The 19,112-nt window shown below is 41.4% G+C and overlaps 1 protein-coding gene across 6 annotated transcripts in view; it reads right to left on the bottom strand.

Annotated features, from left to right (window-relative positions):
* Nucleotides 1-3,193: 3,193 nt before the first annotated feature.
* Nucleotides 3,194-19,112, bottom strand: part of bag6 (BCL2 associated athanogene 6) — a 38,164-nt gene continuing 22,245 nt past the window's right edge. Inside the window, exons 7-25 of one of the 6 annotated variants that reach the window (XM_061915562.1) lie at nucleotides 18,563-18,759; nucleotides 18,358-18,490; nucleotides 18,026-18,226; nucleotides 17,741-17,957; nucleotides 15,717-15,802; nucleotides 15,303-15,626; nucleotides 13,539-13,611; nucleotides 13,141-13,466; nucleotides 12,751-13,021; nucleotides 12,503-12,672; nucleotides 12,373-12,426; nucleotides 12,190-12,298; nucleotides 10,817-10,941; nucleotides 10,572-10,721; nucleotides 10,409-10,465; nucleotides 10,095-10,316; nucleotides 6,061-6,168; nucleotides 5,836-5,982; nucleotides 3,194-3,503 (exon numbers count right to left, since the gene is read on the bottom strand). In XM_061915562.1, the coding sequence (XP_061771546.1) occupies nucleotides 3,408-3,503; nucleotides 5,836-5,982; nucleotides 6,061-6,168; nucleotides 10,095-10,316; nucleotides 10,409-10,465; nucleotides 10,572-10,721; nucleotides 10,817-10,941; nucleotides 12,190-12,298; nucleotides 12,373-12,426; nucleotides 12,503-12,672; nucleotides 12,751-13,021; nucleotides 13,141-13,466; nucleotides 13,539-13,611; nucleotides 15,303-15,626; nucleotides 15,717-15,802; nucleotides 17,741-17,957; nucleotides 18,026-18,226; nucleotides 18,358-18,490; nucleotides 18,563-18,759 (3,066 nt within the window). In that variant the 3' untranslated portion in view covers nucleotides 3,194-3,407. Of the gene's footprint in view, nucleotides 3,504-5,835; nucleotides 5,983-6,060; nucleotides 6,169-10,094; nucleotides 10,317-10,408; nucleotides 10,466-10,571; nucleotides 10,722-10,816; nucleotides 10,942-12,189; nucleotides 12,299-12,372; nucleotides 12,427-12,502; nucleotides 12,673-12,750; nucleotides 13,022-13,140; nucleotides 13,467-13,538; nucleotides 13,612-15,302; nucleotides 15,668-15,716; nucleotides 15,803-17,740; nucleotides 17,958-18,025; nucleotides 18,227-18,357; nucleotides 18,491-18,562; nucleotides 18,760-19,112 lie in introns of all 6 variants that reach the window. The other 5 variants (XM_061915560.1, XM_061915563.1, XM_061915561.1 and 2 more) reach the window with 5 other exon arrangements.

The following is a 19,112-nucleotide window of genomic DNA, read 5'->3' as shown; positions in this document are numbered from 1 at the left end:
GTTTGTTTAACTCATTGTTTGATGTCAATAAAACGTAGCTCTGCCATTTCTTTTAATCTAGTTGGACATAATTTGTTGTTGTACAAGAAGGAAATTACGTTTTACTTTTAGTATTGTGTGCTTACATCCAATTTACATAATTACAGACACCTTGTACAAATAGGGTAAGTAAAAGACAGTGTTATAACTGAAACTTTGACAATATTTGTTTGGGCGTTGTACAGACACAGAAAGATTTCAATTGGATTATCTGGACCCTGATGGGAGCCAGAACTGTAATCTGGTTTTTCATTCATGGAATGTCATGAGTCACGTTGTACAAGTCAGGGACGTTTTTAAAAATACATTTCCCTCATGTCTTTAGCCGACAGGGTGACAGCACACATTCAAATAATTTCCCAAGAACACTTGCAATGAGATGTGCTGACATGTTGGTATGTGTTTACTCTCATGTGAGGTCACACTACGCAACAGGATGACAAGCAGGAAGTGCTGTGTTGACTTCTGCAGGTGGTTCAACCTGTTTCAACTTAGTACGTTAGCTGCTGACATGGTCAGGTGGAATACAACTATTGCGTGGGGTTATAATATTGATGCAAGACAGATAAATTGGTTTATTAACAGAGAATAAGGCCATAAACATGAGCTGCAGACAGAATCTATAAAGACAGATGGAACACTGGGAGCTGTGTCACTTTATGGTGGACAAATACTGGAATTACAATACATTACTGGCAGTGTACAATTTATTTGGATATTTTTTTATGCTGTGGACCAGTGATTCTTAAAACTCTGGTACTCAGGCTCCTTCTAGTGGTACGCCAAAGAATCACTTGATTAAAGTTCAGTGTTTCATTTTTCCATCTTCAGTGTTACTGTTCTTCAAACTGTGCGTAATGTTACGGTGGCCAAAAATATTAAATATACTTGTTAAATAAAACCCCTGCCTTGTTTTTAATGAATACTTAGGCCTACTACGCTAATGTATTTTCATGTTGGTCATTATTGTGGTGCTTGGAGAGCAAAGTGTTTTCTGAGGTGATACTATGTGAAAAAACTTTGAATATTGATGGTCGTTTTCAAATTGTATTAAGTATGGGTGAATCTTTGGGCACCTGCTGTTTCGATCCAATTAATGGGGTGACTATTCGGTTCAGAATCGATTCTTGATTCAAACCGATTCAGTGGCAGGTCATGCATTTCACAAATAGGCCTTTAATGATGTCCTACTTAAATAAATACCCCTTATAATACCATAGTTTGTGTCACCACATGACCACGGCGGGGGAAATACTTTACAGAAACAAACTTGCGCACTACTGAGCATTGAAACACCTCAATAGTGTACAAAATGGGCTATTTTCTGGCGCATTTAAAATGTAATCAACTCGCATCTGCAATTATAGCGTTTCTTACGTGGGATTGTCAAAATGTAGTAATTGTAAAAACAGGATATAAATTTGAACTCACAATTTGCAGCACGTATCGGAAGACGCAAGCCAGAGGTACCGCTCAGAGTTGGTTGATTCATTTGGAAGTGGTAGACAAACCATTTCACCGGTCGGCCGACCTCGTCTTGCTAGATCTAGCTGATTTTGAAATGTCATTCTTGAACATGGCCTTGCAAAACATATTTGCAACCTAATCAACCTAAATCTTCTTTGGCCATCGTGGGTTAAAAAAGGAGGTAGATATTAGATATCTCTGTTAGCGCAGCGTGGCTTGTTACAAGTGTGCAATGTACTTTCGGATTTCACAACTCACAACTTGTGATTATATACTCACTCCAATGTCACAGTAAATGGTTCAACGTGCGACCACCTAGGGAGCCTTACTGTCGACAACTTGTGATTTAAATGGCTATCGCAACCATCTAAACTATCGACTGTATTTTTACTGTTCGACTACACTGCACAGACCGCCGCATTGCTCATTCAGAAGGCCCCCTAAATATTTTTATATATTTAGGAAAAAAAAAAAAAAAAATCAAATGACCTTTTTATAAATTTATGATCATGATTTAGTAACCGGTAGAAATGGATGGATGTTATATCAGCAGAGAATGCCTTACTGGCCCTGACAGCTGGCTATTGCTCGCATTGTATTATTTGGTATAATAATTATAATAAAACTTTTTCAAAACAGGTTACTGGTTAGAAAAGCTCGTACTGGTTTCATGGAGATGACCTAAAAACCTTTTTGTGCACCACTCTATAGTAAGTACGGTACTTTTTTAATCAATCGTTTATTAATCCTTACTGTACATTTCTGTACGAAACATCATCGTAACATGATAGTTGACGCGTGCGCTTAAGAGAGGAAGGCCGGTAATAAATGGTTCAAATATGAGAAAAGGAGAGAGACAAAATACACGCAGACAATCACACAAAAACGATGAAAATCATGATATTCAGTCAACTCTTATCAAGACAGTAAATTAGAGTCGGAGCAAAGAAATAAAATAGGCACTAGGGGGACATGGCTGCATTAGCATCCTGCAATTAGCACTCAGGGGAAGAGGATCAAGCTGTACTGAGCAGAAAGAAGAGGAAGGGGTCTGAGTTTACAAAAAGTGGCCATGAAGAGAAAGACAAAAGTCGAGACTACGAGTCGGACAAGAATGCTCTGTGTGTGTCCGGGAACTGCTGACAGTTGAAGTCTGGGTCTTCCTGCGTTCGTTTTTTGATGTCTGCTTTGACCTGAGAGCCGCATTGCTCATTCAGAAAGCCCCCTAAATATTTTCATATATTTAGGGAAAATAAAAATAAAAATCAAATGACCTTTTATAAATTTATGATCACGATTTAATAAGCGGTAGAAAATGGATGGTTGGGTGGATGGATTTATGTTAGATCAGCAGAGAATGCCTTACTGGCCCTGACAGCTGGCTATTGCTCGCATTGTTTTATTTGGTATAATAATTATAATGAAACTTTTTCAAAACAGGTTACAGGTTAGAAAAGCTCCTACTGGTTTCATGGAGATGGCCTAAAAACCTTTTTGTGCACCACTCTATAGTAAGTACAGTACTTTTTTAATCAATGGTTTATTATCCTTACTGTACATTTCTGTACGAAACAGCATCATCGTAACATGATAGTTGACGCGTGCGCTTAAGAGAGGAAGACCGGTAATAAATGTTTCAAATATGAGAAAAGGAGAGAGGCAAAATACACGCAGACACACACACCAAAACGATGAAAATCATGATATTCAGTCAACTCTTATCAAGACAGTAAATTAGAGAGTCGGAGCAAAGCAATAAATAGGCACTAGGGGGACATGGCTGCATTAGCATCCTGCAATTAGCACTCAGGGGAAGAGGATCAAGCTGTACTGAGCAGAAAGAAGAGGAAGGGGTCTGAGTTTACAAAAAGTGGCCATGAAGACAAAGACAAAAGTCGAGACTACGAGTCGGACAAGAAGGCTCTGTGTGTGTCCGGAAACTGCTGAGAGTTGAAGTCTGGGTCGTCCTGCGTTCGTTTTTTGATGTCTGCTTTGACCTGAGAGGAAATGGAGAAAGCCAACAAGGCGAGTTGATAAGTGAGCACACTGGACCAACACGATGACCATAATAGAATTAATCTTTCTCTTATGGATTGATTGACTGTTGAGCAAAATGGCAAAGCTCCTCTGCCTCATATATTCCTTTTACATGGAGATTAAATGGTGAGACAATGTCGCCCCAGCTTTATTTCACATTCTGAGCTACTAACCCCGTTTCCATATGAGTTGGGAAATTGTGTTAGATGTAAATATAAATGGAATACAATGATTTGCAAATCATTTTCAACCTATATTCAGTTGACTATGCTACAAAGACAACATATTTGATGTTCAAACTGATAAATATTTTTTTTTTTTTGCAAATAATCATTAACTTTAGAATTTGATACCAAAGTTGAGGAATGGTCATCAAACACTTATTTCGAACATCCCACAGGTGTGCAGGCTAATTGGGAACAGGTGGGTGGCATGATTGGGTATGAAAACAGCTTCCCAAAAAATGCTCAGTCTTTCACAAGAAAGGATGGGGCGAGGTACACCCCTTTGTCCACAACTGCGTGGCAAATAGTCAAACAGTTTAAGAACAACGTTTCTCAAAGTGCAATTGCAAGAAATTTAGGGATTTCAACATCTACGGTCCATAATATCATCAAAAGGTTCAGAGAAACTGGAGAAATCACTCCAGGTAAGCGGCATGGCCGGAAACCAACATTGAATGACCGTGACCTTCGATCCCTCAGACGGCATTGTATCAAAAACCAACATCAATCTTTAAAGGATATCACCACATGGGCTCAGGAACACTTTAGAAAACCACTGTTACTAGTTTGTCGCTACATCTGTAAGTGCAAGTTAAAGCTCTACTATGCAAAGCGAAAGCCATTTATCAACAACATCCAGAAACGCTGCCGACTTCTCTGGGCCCGAGATTATCTAAGATGGACTGATGCAAAGTGGAAAAGTGGTCTGTGGTCTGAAGAGTCCATATTTCAAATTGTTTTTGGAAATATTCGACATCGTGTCATCCGGACCAAAGGGGAAGCGAACCATCCAGACTGTTATCGACGCAAAGTTCACAAGCCAGCATCTGTGATGGTATGGGGGTGCATTAGTGCCCCAGGCATGGGTAACTTACACATCTTTGAAAGCACCATTGATGCTGAAAGGTACATACAGGTTTTGGAACAACATATGCTGCCATCTAAGCGCCGTCTTTTAAATGGACGCCCCTGCTTATTTCAGCAAGACAATGCAAAGCCACATTCAGCACGTGTTACAACAGCGTGGCTTCGTAAAAAAAGAGTGCGGGTACTTTCCTGTCCCGCCTGCAGTCCAGACCTGTCTCCCATCGAAAATGTGTGGCGCATTATGAAGCGTAAAATACGACAGCGGAGACCCCGGACGGTTGACCGACTGAAGCTCTACATGAAACAAGAATGGGAAAGAATTCCACTTTCAAAGCCTAAACAATTTGTTTCCTCAGTTCCCAAACGTTTATTGAGTGTTGTTAAAAGAAAAGGTGATGTAACACAGTGGTGAACATGCCCTTTTCCAACTACTTCGGCACGTGTTGCAGCCATGAAATTCTAAGTTAATTATTTGCAAAAAAAAAATAAAGTTTATGAGTTTGAACATCAAATATCTTGTCTTTGTGGTGCATTCAATTGAATATGGGTTGAAAAAGATTTGCAAATCATTGTATTCCATTTATATTTACATCAAAAACAATTTCCCAACTCATATGGAAACGGGGTGTGTAGTATCAGAGCCGTAATGGCGTGAGGCTGTAAAAGATGCTTTATACAACACACCAGAAGATGGTGCAAGCAATATTAAAGTTAAAAGCACCACTGATTGTCACACTTACACTCACACACACAAACATACGAGGTGTGGCGAAATTACTCTCTGCGTTTGATCCATCCCCTTGTCTACCCCCTGGGAGGTGAGTGGAGCAGTGGTAGTGTAACCCCCAATTCCAACCCTTGATGCTGAGGAGCAGGGAGGAAATGGGTCACATTTTTATAGTTTTTTGGTATGACTCAGCTGGGATCTGACCTCACAACCTACCGATCTCAGGGCGGACACTCTAACCACAAGGCTACTGGGCCTTTGTTTGGTCTGTGTAAACAGACAAGGTGGATAAATGCTTTGTGTGAAAGAGACTACAACGAAGCGTGGATGACACTATTTTGACGACTCAATTACAGTACGGGGGCTTGCTGAATATGTTTTAAGTGTGTGTATGTGGAATCTTTACAAAAGTGGGCTACATATGTCTTTTGAACAAAACATCAAAACAATCAAATGAGCATATTCCCCCTTTACCTGCTCTGAATAAGCCTCTTTCAGCTCCTCTGTATCCAGCTCTTCCTGCAGACGCTCACCAGACGTGATGGGCTTCACACCGGCCGCCCTGGCTGCTTGACTCACAGCGTCCGAGAGGGAGGCCAGGCTTCCACCAACCTGTCCAGTCTGACGACGTGCACGTACATTGCAGTAAGGAAGGAGGACGACTACTGATGCAAAGGTAAGACACGTGAAGCAGCTCACCTTTCTGCGCTTGGCGGGCATGCCGTGCAAATAGGCGTCAGACAGCGGTGGCTGCGCCTTCATCTTCCTCTGAGTGATCATGTCACACCTGATGATGGGAACCCACTCCTGCAAAAGCACCAGTAGATTAACAAGGAGGATGAAAGTGTATAAAGGAAAAGATTGGACGACATCAATTAAAACAGCACGCTAGTCTAATAAAAAAAATCATTCAAGTTTTGAAGATCAGGGATGTTCCACTGTTATTAAGGTTTGGATGAAAGAGAAATTGGAGATTTTTTTGGGATAACACACTAAACAGATATATATTTAAGCTAGTAAGTTTTTTCCATCTCAGCAGTTTAAACAAGAATCTCACTTTCCGCCGTGATGTAAAGTTGTGTTTGAAGGGTTGGAAATCTCTTGAAAATCCAATACTTTCGTTTAGGTACTTACTTGGATTGTTTCTTTTAATAGCAATCTAGATCAGGGGTTCTTAACCTTTTTGACCTGGGCTCAACTTTTCCACTACAGAAGTATTAACGCTGAATTAGTAATGTTATTCTTGATTTCAATCATAATCATTAATTATATCTAACCAACTTACAGTTAACAACCTTGTCAAATTATATGAAACCATGTGTTAGTCACAGAGATTATTAATTTAAGCCATAAACCTTAGGTTTGGGTCAGAATGATTAGAAAAATAAGTAGTAACCAAATATACTTCATTAGAAGGAAAGAGTAAGAAAAATGATTTTACAATTATTTTTTAGAATAAATAAAATAATGTATAGGTTTACCTAAAAAGTTAAAATCAAAGTGCACATTAAAATGCAGCTTCACCACTTAAATCATCATTTTTGTGCTTAATGAACTTTGACTTTAGCTCCAAACTTGTTTGAGATTGTCATTACTGCCACAAGTGGTGGAAAAGTGTACTACACCTGAGTATTGTTAAAAGATATTTTGGCAGCCCCTCTATGTGGCACTCGTGGCCCAACAAAGGCAGAGCTGTGTATAAAAATAAGAGTATGGCCAACTAAACCACAGGAGCCATGATTGCTACCAAGGAGGTGTGCGGCTGTGCCCGGATGCATGCAATTGCTGACGTTTTGACGTTAGTTTTTTTGACGAAATAAACCAAAAATAATATGTCCATACATAGTTCTCTGCGATGAGGTGGCGACTTGTACCCCGCCTACCGCCCGAATGCAGCTGAAATAGGCTCCAGCGACCACAAAAGGGACAAGCGGTAGGAAATGGATGGATCGATGGATATATAGTTCTAAACATACTCCAGGTCATAAAAACTTACAATAAAACATGCTTTAATTTTGTGAAAGTATAATTTTAAGGCCGTATTTGACACACTATGCTGCTTCATTCATTCATTTCGTGACCAGCAGGTCGACGCGCACGCAACCGACAGTGCAATAGACGTTAAAAAATACACACAACAATCAGAAAATAACCCTCATTTTGCCAAATATTAATTATCTTTGGACCAACAATCACAAAGAAATTATGGCTTCGGTGTGAAGTATATCAATTGTGTTGGCTGCCTCAAATGTATTTGTAATCACTATGTATTACTCATTATATATTACTCTAACTGATCTTTCTTTTTTGTAACATGGTAAGTAAGTAAATAGGTGTAGTTTTGTACTTATTTCCCCATATTTCTGCAATATAACTCAAACATGGAAACACTGGTGAATAGTAGAGAATATGATTTTTGATCCAGAAAATATATTTCGCTTCATTCATTATTGACGTGTTTCTTCCCACTCTATGTTGTATATTCTTTTATGAGATTTGCGGTACACTTTCTCAATTTTCATTCAAAATTTGGTTTCTTTTACTCATTCAGCGTCGGTCTATTTGTATTTGTGTTTAACTTTTTCTTCTGCTGTTACTGAATTGCATTATTTTAGTTTTACTGTGATTCCAAGATAGTCTGTTTTTGTCAAACCATCTCTTAAATGTCTACGTTCCCATCCTCACTTATGGTCCTGAGCCTTAGGTTATGACCGAAAGGACAAGATCCGGTACAAGAGGCTGAAATGAGTTTCCTCAGCCGGGTGGCGGGGCTCTCCCTTAGAGATAGGATGAGAAGCTCTGTCGTCCGGGAGGAGCTCAAAGTAAAGGCGCTGCTCCTCCACATCGAGAGGAGCCAGATGAGGTGATTGGACTATCGGGTCAAAAGCCACCCGAACGCCTCCCTAGGGGACCGGGAGAAGGCCACGGGGAAGACCCAGGACACATTAGAACGACTATGTCTGTCCGCGGGCCTGGGAACACCTCGGGATCCCCCGGAGGAGCTGGACAAAATGGCTGGGGCGAGGCTGTTGCCCCTGCGACCCAACTCCGGATAAGCTGAAAAAACTGAATGGGTGGATGGATCTTTTAAATGTATTAATTTATTCTATTTTTCACTTGTATTAGCTTGTGTGTGTTCTCTCCTGAAGAAAACACAGACATTGTGTTGTGATCCGTGTGTTTTTCTTCCTCATACAAGATGTTGTGAATCGGTGGCTCCCCACTGTTGATGGCAAACCTTTACTTTCCATACTTGTCTTCTTTACGGGTTGTGGGGAAAGTGATGTAAAAGCTTTCCACGATTGTCGCGGGTGGAGCAGCCCTATGCTGTACAAAAGGGCATTTTTACATGGCGAAAAACTAACAAGGGACTTTCGGCTTGTTGAGCATGTGAGCATCGTAGTAATGATAAATGGGTTGTACTTGTATAGCGCTTTTCTACCTTTAAGGTACTCAAAGCGCTTTGACACTACTTCCACATTTACCCATTCACACACACATTCACACACTGATGGAGGGAGCTGCCATGCAAGGCCCTAACCAGCACCCATCAGGAGCAAGGGTGAAGTGTCTTGCTCAGGACACAACGGACGTGACAAGGTTGGTACTCGGTGGGAATTGAACCAGGGACCCTCGGGTTGCACACGGCCACTCTCCCACTGCGCCACGCAATTATCTGTGTCTTGAAAAATTAACGAGGAAGTGCCGCAAACACATAGCATCAGCTCAAAGTTGGTAGTAGCCATGGTGCCCTGTGGTCACGTGAGTGCCTTTTGACCAATCATTGAGGAGATCGCCTGAAACAGAGTTGGCCATACTTTTCTTTACACACGACTCTGAACAATGGGCAGAACCTTGTAAAGTTAAGGGGCTGTTCCCAACTTGCTTATAGTTCAAACAAATGTAACCAAAAAATATAAGACGACTGGCAAGCTTATGTTACCATGAGTGCTTTAACAGAATATACATTTTTAAATCTCTATTTTGTACACTTTCTAAATTTAGTAGACAGGGATGGGTACAGTTCACATTTAAACCGATACGGTACCCGAGAATAGATACCGGAACACAATTTTCGGTATGTGTGTGTTACTAAATATAAATTGTTTTTGCAATATTTAAAAATGAGCAGATTATGATAACTGCTGTCCAGTTGTTATATCTTGTTTCCTTATCACATTTGCAGGAATGACATCAAGTTGCAATTGCAGTTGCAAGTGCAAGACATTAGATGGCAGTAGTATATAGTTTATGGTGTGTTGGTCAGTTCAGTCTTTGCTGTCTGTCGCACCCTACAAAGTGGTAACACTATAAGTATTGTACTTATTATGTGTCAGCTATTTGATTGTAATGTGCATCTTAATTGTAGTTTTTATTAACAAATTTGAAGGTGTTAAAATTAAAGTTAACACTGTGAATGCTAATCGGTAGCATGTCAATAGCAAAGCCAAAGTATATTAGCAGCTAGCTGGCATATTTTTGAAAATAGGCTAGCTAGCATATTTCCAAAGTGTTAAGAAACACTGATCTCGATGACACTAAATCAACAGCACCCTCTGCTGGTTTCTGCCATGTAGTGCACACCCTTTGGGCAGCTATTGCTTCCTGGCACAGCCATGAAAATAACACAAACTAGATTAGTTTGTATTAAAGTTGGAACATTCCTTACAGTTTAGTATGACCACACTTGTCCAGTCATGACAAAAACAATTACATTAATAACAAACTCTCACTGGCGGTACGGTGGCTGCCCAGGCCTCAGACTCTCCAGCAGAGTTGGAGTTGACTCCCTCAGCTCCTACTGCCGTCATGGCGGCTAAGGGCGTTGATCCTCCCGTGGCACCCAGGTCTACGGGCAGCGTTCTTGTCTCCCGTGATGACGCCCTCGCGTTGCATGACGCCAACATGGCCTCTTCCGCTGTGGTGGCTGCGGCGGGTGAGTGAGTGTCACTGATCTTTGGGTGTGAAGAGGGAACCAGAGCGAGACAAAGGGAAGTAGCTGTTAAATTATCCCATGGAGTTCATTAGAGAGACACGAGTGGATTACCGCAGCACTTTGTGTTTGCTCTGGCTCTTGAGTGTCACTCGCAGCCGGCTGATCCTTCTGTGAGAAAAGGGTAATGGATTATTTAGCAGCCATTTTAAGATGCAACATAAGGTAACAGGATATGAGAAATAATTCCTGTAGCATGTGACCTAAGGGTGTAGACCTGTGTGTGTGTGACCTGTGTGTAAACAATGTAGTTTTGGATCTGCTCCTGTGTGATGGGGAGGTGTTCTAAAATTAACTGTAGCCTCATGGTCATCATGCTGGTCATCCAGTTGACGAGACTGGGGCTGATGTCACTTGACATCCTCCGCTGGAAACACAAACAAAACACATTCATTTTAAAACCACACCTACGCTTGTCTATTATTAGCACTGACATGGACATGGCGAGGAGCAGGTACGTACAATCCGGTGATTGATGACAGCAGTCAGCGCTCGTTGGTCTCCTCTAAGACAGTGCAGGTTGAGTGCCAGACATTCAAACAGCGCCTGGTTGCACATCTGAAGCAGGCGAACCCCAAAAGAGTCATCTGGAAAAGAGAATTTCTGGGTAGGGTTGTACGGTATACCAATACTAATAAAGTACTCCAGTACTAATGAATTAAAAAAGGTACTACACCCAGCATCAAGGGTTGGAATTGGCGGTTAAATCCCCAAAAATGATTTCCGGGCGCAGCGCCGCTGCTGCTCACTGCTCCCCTCACCTCCCAGGGGGTGATCAAGGGGGTGGGTCAAATGCAGAGTACAAATTTCACCACACCTAGTGTGTGTGAAAATCATTGGTACTTTAACCTTAATATCATGACGCGAGATGACATTGCTGATAATATGAGTTGAGGCGCATGTCGCGAGTCAACACATACAAAGAGCACTTGCAAGCAGAAACACTGTGGAGATAGACGGTAGAGTATGGACGTATTTTGGCTTAAAAACTAACAATAAAGGTGAAGCTATAAACACTAAACCGTTACTCTGTAAGCAGTGCTTTAAAACATAGCTGTTATAAAACTATGTTTAGAATAAGTATCATCCCTGCAGGACAAGGAATAGCTAAATATTCTTCACTACACACCATAGGAGGATATAATAGTTAACCGCCAACAATAAGCTCCTGAATGTAAATAAATGTGTGGATCTATACAATTATAGCTATATATGTCGATACTACAACGATTACATCCATATTTTTAACTATCACAAAATCTTTTGTCTATTTTATTGTTTAAAAACTCAGGAAAAACATCCCTGGACATAGCAGAACTTTAGTTTTGACCAATGTATGACCATGTAACTACTTGGTATTGGATTGCTACCCACATTTTTAGTATCACACCAAATTAATGTAAAGTAACCAAACAACAAAAGAATATGTGCTTTTTACATTTTAACAAAAGTGTAGATGGAACATGGTCAACCAGAACATAACCAGATATTAACAGTATATGAACAAATACATCAACGTCTCATTGACTGCCCATGTGTAACATGTGTAACCTGGGTGCATACTACTAAAAGAGAAGTTGAATAACATGTTCACCATGCTATTTAATGCCAAAACATGTTTAATATATCATAAGATTTCTGTTCAAATTAAGCCAAAAATGACATTTTTGAAAAGTATTAAAACACATATTGGTACTAGTAACAAAATATTACTATCGGAACAATTCTATTTCAAAGATTATGTTGCTTACTTCTTATTTTTTGCTGGCTAATGAAGCGGGAGATCTATCAAATAAATGCAAATATGGACTGAGGCTAGAGTGATAAAAAAATACCTGTACAACGTAGAATGTGTGTTGCGATACCCATCAACTGCTGTCTGAAGAAGGACATGTTAGTCCGGGTAACGTCAACACCCTCCAAAATGGTGACGGGTGATTCCCTCTGCAAATGAGATGTGTGACATGTGAAGGTAAAAAGAAGCTCAGCGCAAATTGTGTTACTGGGGGAGGACTCACAAAGCTTTCTGTGATGTATTCCTCCAATTCCTGCACGATAGTGTCAGCAGCAGCCTGGGAAATAATCTTTTTTGCTTTATTCTTCAATTAAAAAGGAATGTTTTTTTTCCTCACGATGATTGGTACTTACAGAAATGTTTGCATCTGTGGGCTCTCTGCCATTGAGGTAGTTCTGGGTGAAGAACTGGGACAGTTGCGGCTGTATGCGGCCCATCGGCTGGTGCTGCCCATGCAGCAACATTACCAAGTCGGACATGGTGAACGTCTGGCACACCAGCATCAGCAGCTCACCAAAGAAGCCTGACAACACAGGTCAAGATAACAGAAGTGACGGCAGACGATTTTTCAGACCACAACCCTTGGATTGTGGTTGTTTACCAGTTGGTTCCTCCGGGCTGATGAAGATGTTGGTGGTCTGGGAAAGCCTCTGCATGAATTGCGCAATGCTTTCAGTGTCATTCTGCGCCTGGCCGAGAGAACCCATCATTGAACTCAGGAAGCCACGGACGATGCCGGTGAACAGCTCCGGGTTGAGGGCTTCAGATGCTGCTGCAGATGCAGGGTTGGAAGTCGGGTTGGTTTCTTCGTTAGGAGCAGTGGTAGCGCTAGAGGGCGGATGAGGTGGCGGGGAGAAGATGGGCTGGGTAGCCTGGAAAGATGTTTTAACGAATAGGCACCAAGGAATTTATTTTCAACACACTGGTACCTACTTAGAACATGTGCTCCAAATTGCAAGAGATTAATACTGAATGGTAGTGGTATACAGACCTGCTGCATGAACTCAGCCACTCCCTGCATAAGGTTGGGGAGACCTGAGGTGGTAACGGTGATGGAGGGGCCCCCTGCAGTACCCAGCGTGGCCTCTCCGGTAGCCCCTAGCAGAGAGCCAAGCATCTGGCTGAGGTCTGCGTGCATTTCCTGAGACTGCGGCTCGCTGAAGTTCTCGGTCTGATTCGGTGGACTGGCGGAGTTTGCTTCTCCACTCGAGGTAGAGAAAGAAAAGGAGGAGGAAGTTTGAGAGGAAAAGGAGGACGCGGAAGAGGAAGTGGAGGAGGATGTCGAGGTGGATGAAGAGGTGCTGGCTGGCTGAGCTGCTATAAAAAAAACATAAGAATATTTCTGGCTGACAATACCAAATTTCAACCTATTAAGGAAATGCAACTTGCCCATTTGTCCTGGCAGCAAAAGTTGACCAACCAGCGCGCTAATCATTTGATTGACAGCAGCAGGGTTGAAAGCCTGTGGTAGATCATTTTAATGACTTTAGTGTCTATACTGCCTCACAGTTGGTAAGAACAACACACTGCAAAAAAATCACAATCTCACCAAGTCTATATTTCCAATTTCTAGTCAAAGCATTTGAACAAACGGTGTCCAAACTTTTTCCAGTGAGGGTCGCACACTGAATGATCAAAGGATGCGGGGGTCATTTTGACTTAGTTCAATTTCAAAGCCAATACAACATGTGAAGTGAAGTAAATGTTATTCATATAGCACTTTTTCTTTAGTGACTCATAAACGCTATACACAGTGAAACCCATTATCTACATCTTTAAGCTACATTTAAACCAGTGTAGGTGGCACGGGAGCAGGTGGGTAAAGTGTTTTGCCCAAGGACACAAAGGCAGTCACTATGATAGCTGAAGCGGGAATCAAACCTTGACCAGTTTGCTGGCACGGCCGCTCTACTAACTGAGCTATGCCGCCCAATTTATTTACAGAAAAAAAAAAACCTGTATGTCAGTTTTGTGATATTGGTGGTTATGCATGGCAAATATCAGACAGATAATTATCATGCCGATATTAGGAATTACAGTATGTCACACAAATAAATCCTAAAATACAACTCTGATAACTGATTTTTTGAACACGTAAACTTCCCCTGAGCTTCTTGTAAACAAACATGGTCAATTGTTTGGGACTTTGTCACTGTTTCAAAAGGAAGACATTTTGTGTGCTATTTGAAAACATATCGCACTTTTAACAAATCAAACCTCAACATCCACCTAAAACGTCAGCATTCCGACGACAGTGTTTGTGTGCACACACTATAGTTAAACATTCAAAAAATAAAACAAAATAAGTTGATTGTTATTAGTATCGTTCTTGAGAAGCAGTAAGTTATCTGTAATGGCATCAGCTTTAAAAAATAAATGTGCATTTCTACTTTTTAGCATACACATTTGAACTTTTTCCAGTTAATTTACACCTATTTGCTCTTTTATTCTGCTTTTTGTGTTTTTTTGGTAATAGTATTTTTAGAAGATGCGGCGGGCCGTTAAAAGATATTCTGCGGGTCGTAAACGGAACCTGGGCCGCACTTTGGAGACATCTGGTCTAAAACTTAATACAAGTCACAATCTCCTGAATAGTACATTTTTAGTGATAATTAAGAAACTTGTTTTTAGGCAATAGAACTTGTGAGGAAAAAAGTATACTTTTGAGCATCATAATTTTGTTGTACAACACAAAACTTAGCAATAGACTTAGATAAACTTTAATGATCCACAAGGGAGATTATTTTGGTTATTACAAATTATTTTTGCTTGTAAAATTTATTTTTTGCTTTTAATAACCAAACAAATATGCCAATTGAACTAGTCCAAATTGCCTTGGTCAGATTTCTTGAAATAAGACATTAAGTTTAAGCTTTAAATACTTAACAATGATCTTGAAATTAGCAATATAAACCTATTATTAGCTATACTAACTATTATTGTGAAGTTTTGTGTCTTATAACAAACTTGTGATGCTTAAATGTAGTATTGTTTTCCTCACAAGATATATTGCCTAAAAACAAGTTCTTAAGTCTCAGTAAAAAAATGATATTCAAGGAATTGTGACTGATATTTTGACTAGAAATTAGAAATACATATTTAAGATTGTGAGTTTTTACAGTGTGCACGCCATTATAATATGAACTATCCCACCTGTCCTGGCTGCTGGCCAGGCATAGCCGCCCTCACATTGATGGTGGTTCCTCGGGTGCCGAAAGCCGGAAGAGGAATGTTTGGTGCAAACGGTGGCCGGGTGAACACAACCCTGGCATGAGGCTGGGGGCCAGCGTGAGGAGGTGGTTGGGGTGCAGTAGGCGTGGTGTTAGGGGTGTTAGGACCCATGGTGGGAGCTGAGGAGTTGGCTGTGGCGCTGTAGCCAGGATGGGTGGGCTGTGGCGGAATGGTTTGGCCAGTGGCAGCAGCAGTGGCAGCAGCGGTAGCGGCAGCAGTGGCAGCGGCGGTGGCGTACTGGCTGACCTGTTGCATGAGATTTCTCATAAAGTCTGGGGGTAGGCCACCTAAAATGAGGCAACATCACAAAAAGCTTAAGGTAATGATTTGATTTACCAACTGTGTGGAACTGAGCTGTGAAAAGGCAATTTCACCTGGCTGGCCTGGCATCTGGTGACCAGCTGCAGGGTTAGCACTTGTGCCTGCACACATTCACAAATATCATCAAATAGTAACACACTGAGGGCCTGATTTACAAAGATCCAAACACCACACGGTACGCACTATGGGTAATCTATAAAATAGCATGTAATATTAGTGGATGTGCTGCATGCCATTTACTAACACTGTGCTAACAATTGAAAAGTGGTGCAAACCTCCTTATTTAAATTATTACACATACTTTACAGAGCATCACCACAGAGACACTCATTTACTGCACATTGTCACACGTTATGTGCCTACCTGCAACATTTTGCTGTTTTCAAACATACAGGAGACATGTACAACTTTTTATGGCCATTTTAGAAAAAATCTTTATATTTGCATCTTCTCCTAGTATTGTGGGTGTTTTGATTATCAGAATATGTTTTGTATATGAATTAAAAAAAGGGATGCAAAATGTAATACACTCATAATTCTGCTCACTTAACAGACACTATCCACTTTGTACACGTTCAATAGATCAAGTTTGAACATGTTTTAGTAAGGGATGTAACAGTATCAAAATCTCACGGTACGATAATTTCACGGGATTAAGGCCACGGTAAAATATTATTGTGGTATGTGTCCAAAAAAAAAGCTTGGCAACAAGGCCATAGTGTAAAATGAAGTGGCAGGAATTTTTAGGAAAAACACGCTTACTTTAATTGAACACAAACATAATGTTGAAATGTTCTAACCATCTTTTTTACTGCAATCAAGTATTTGTAAGTGCAAATAATTGTGAAGGAACAACTACTGTTTCAAGCAAATAAGTAAAGGAATAACTTAACAGTTGATGTCTTTAAAGTAACATTGTAAACATCCATTGACAATGTAAAATATATTGTCTTTCAACTTTTACTTTCTGACAAGCAGTGGTCATTTTTTATATCAGTCTGGAAAATGTTCTTTCTCAGAAAAGTTAACTAACAATCTAACTTTTAATAATGTAACACCTTACAAACTGATGTTGAAGGATCGCAAAAGAGTTGAAGTTGAAGGGTTTCAGGTTCGATCCCCAATTCCGCCATTCTAGTCACTGCCGTTGTGCCCTTGGCATGGTATTTTACCCACCAGCTCCCAGTGCCACCCACACTGGTTGAAATGTAACTTACATAATGGGTTTTACTATGTAAAGCGCTTTGAGTCGCTAGAGAAAAGCGCTATATAAATAAAATTCACTTATCTTCACACTTCGCTGGCTTCAAATATATTTTCTGGGAGACAGTTTATGAGGTGGCAACTTGTCCAGCTGAAGTGCAGCTAGAATAGGCTCCAGCTGCCCTCGCGACATTGAGAGACAAGTGGTAGACAAATGGATGGATTAATGACGTATCAAGTAGCTGTTAAGTTTACTCGTATTTCCCGCGTTAAACATTTTTTGAGGGGATTTATTGCCGTGCTGTGCGATGAGCACAGCTGGCTCTGTGTCACTTTGGAAACGCTTAAAACGAAAGTGGCGCGCTTTGCAGAACGCAGACTTTCTTATCCCTACCAAATAGGTTATGTTTTAGCCTTGGCTTATTTGTATGTTTGTTAGCAACATAACTCAACAAGTCATTGTCAGACGTAATTTTCCAAAAATAATTAATGTTATCTACGACAAGTACGAAAACATTTCACTTCCGGCTTACGATGTTTCATGCCCCCACCTTGCAGATCCAGCGCTGCGCAGAGAATTCTGGGAGATGTTTATTTACAGACTTGGCCAATGCAAAAACGCCAGAAAAAAACCTACACTCACAGTTACATTCCTAGATTTAGTACACAAACCTTGAGTAAATCAGGCCCTGAGAGCACAGCAAAAACTATATTTAACCCTTCAAACGCTGCATTAGCTTGATGCAGGAGTGCATTACTGCCAGCATCAAGACACACACAAACACCGCTGTGACATGCAGGAACATTCAATCAGTGGCGGGTAGGGGACAACACACCGTCCGTGTTCATCTGCATCATGACCACCGGAACTGCCTGGTGGCTGATCCTGATGACCCGGGGGCCAGCCTGTCCCTGTCCAGCCTGCTGATTGGACTGGGAAGTCTGTGAGGGGGTGGTCTGTCCCTGACCTGCCTGCTCCGACTGGCCAGCTGGCTGCGCGGGCGGCGCCTGTCCCTCTGTGCCATTTGCCGTCATTGTCGCGCCCACGTTCATCTGGAGTCGAGATAGACGAGGATAATGTCAGTCAGGTTGTCTAACCCCCAACAAGTGCATCCACTCACTTGCACTGGGATGTGGCGGTGCACAGCGCCGGGCATGGAGACAGGAACGGCGTAGTGGGAGATTGGCCGCACCACATGAAGGTGGCGAGGCACCGGGCTCATTAGATTCAAGCGCAGGTCACTAAGGGCCACTAGGGCGTTGCCGAGGAGACGGAGACACTCCCATGTAAGAACGAGGGTCTGCTGGTTGTCCTCTCTTTCCTATAAAAGAAAATAAACTGTTACATCTGCAAATTCATGTTTTCTTCATTTTTTACATCCTGTAGGTTGAATGCTCTCCTATTTTTTTGTCCATATAAGGTACAAAAACGTATTTGCGTCTAAAATCCTACTGTATTGTTGTTGTATTCTGCGGTGGTCGCAGTCTCCAGAATGGTGTGAGCTCGCTGGATGAAGGGTTGCAGCCTCTCCTCCACCCTCCTTAGTTCAGACAACATCTCCGATAGCTCAGTTGGACTTGGGTGACTAACGCAAGAAAATATGTAGTTATTGTGAAACCAAATCAGTCAATTTAGTTCAAATAGATGAGAGTCTCACTTGGGTCCAGGCTGAGGCGTCGGTCCCTCAGATGTTGCAGACGAAGTTGGTGGAGGTGGGGGGGACATAGGAGGAGGGGAGGTGTCCATGGGCTGAGCAGAGGGAGAGGGGGTCGAAGTGGACGATGAAGACAAGGGACGAGCTATGGCCACGGAGGAAGTCGTGTCCCTTAGTGCAGATGAGTCGGCCGTTCGACCCTGGCACAGACGTAAATGTGGTCAAGATGGTCAAAGATGACACATTAGGGCTGCACAATTTTGATAAAAAACCTAATTGCGATTTCTTTCCACAAAATCGTGGTTGCAATTTGATTTATGATTTTTATAATGTTACATCTGTGAAAACTGTGAAAATAATAAACCAGTGGTGTCAAAACTACGGCCCGTGGGGCCAAATACGAATCACCGACATCTCTAACTTGGCCTGCTTAACAACATAAGGAATTTCACCCACAATTGGATTGCATTCATGTTAAAGGCCCACTGAAATGAGATTTTCTTATTTAAACGGGGATAGCAGGACCATTCTATGTTATACTTGGTCATTTCAC

The sequence above is a fragment of the Nerophis ophidion genome, linkage group LG11 (genome assembly GCF_033978795.1).
Source record: "Nerophis ophidion isolate RoL-2023_Sa linkage group LG11, RoL_Noph_v1.0, whole genome shotgun sequence".
Classification (NCBI taxonomy): Eukaryota; Metazoa; Chordata; class Actinopteri; order Syngnathiformes; family Syngnathidae; genus Nerophis; species Nerophis ophidion.
The sequence above is the reverse complement of the archived record's forward strand: the minus strand, read 5'-3'. Positions and strand labels throughout refer to the sequence as shown.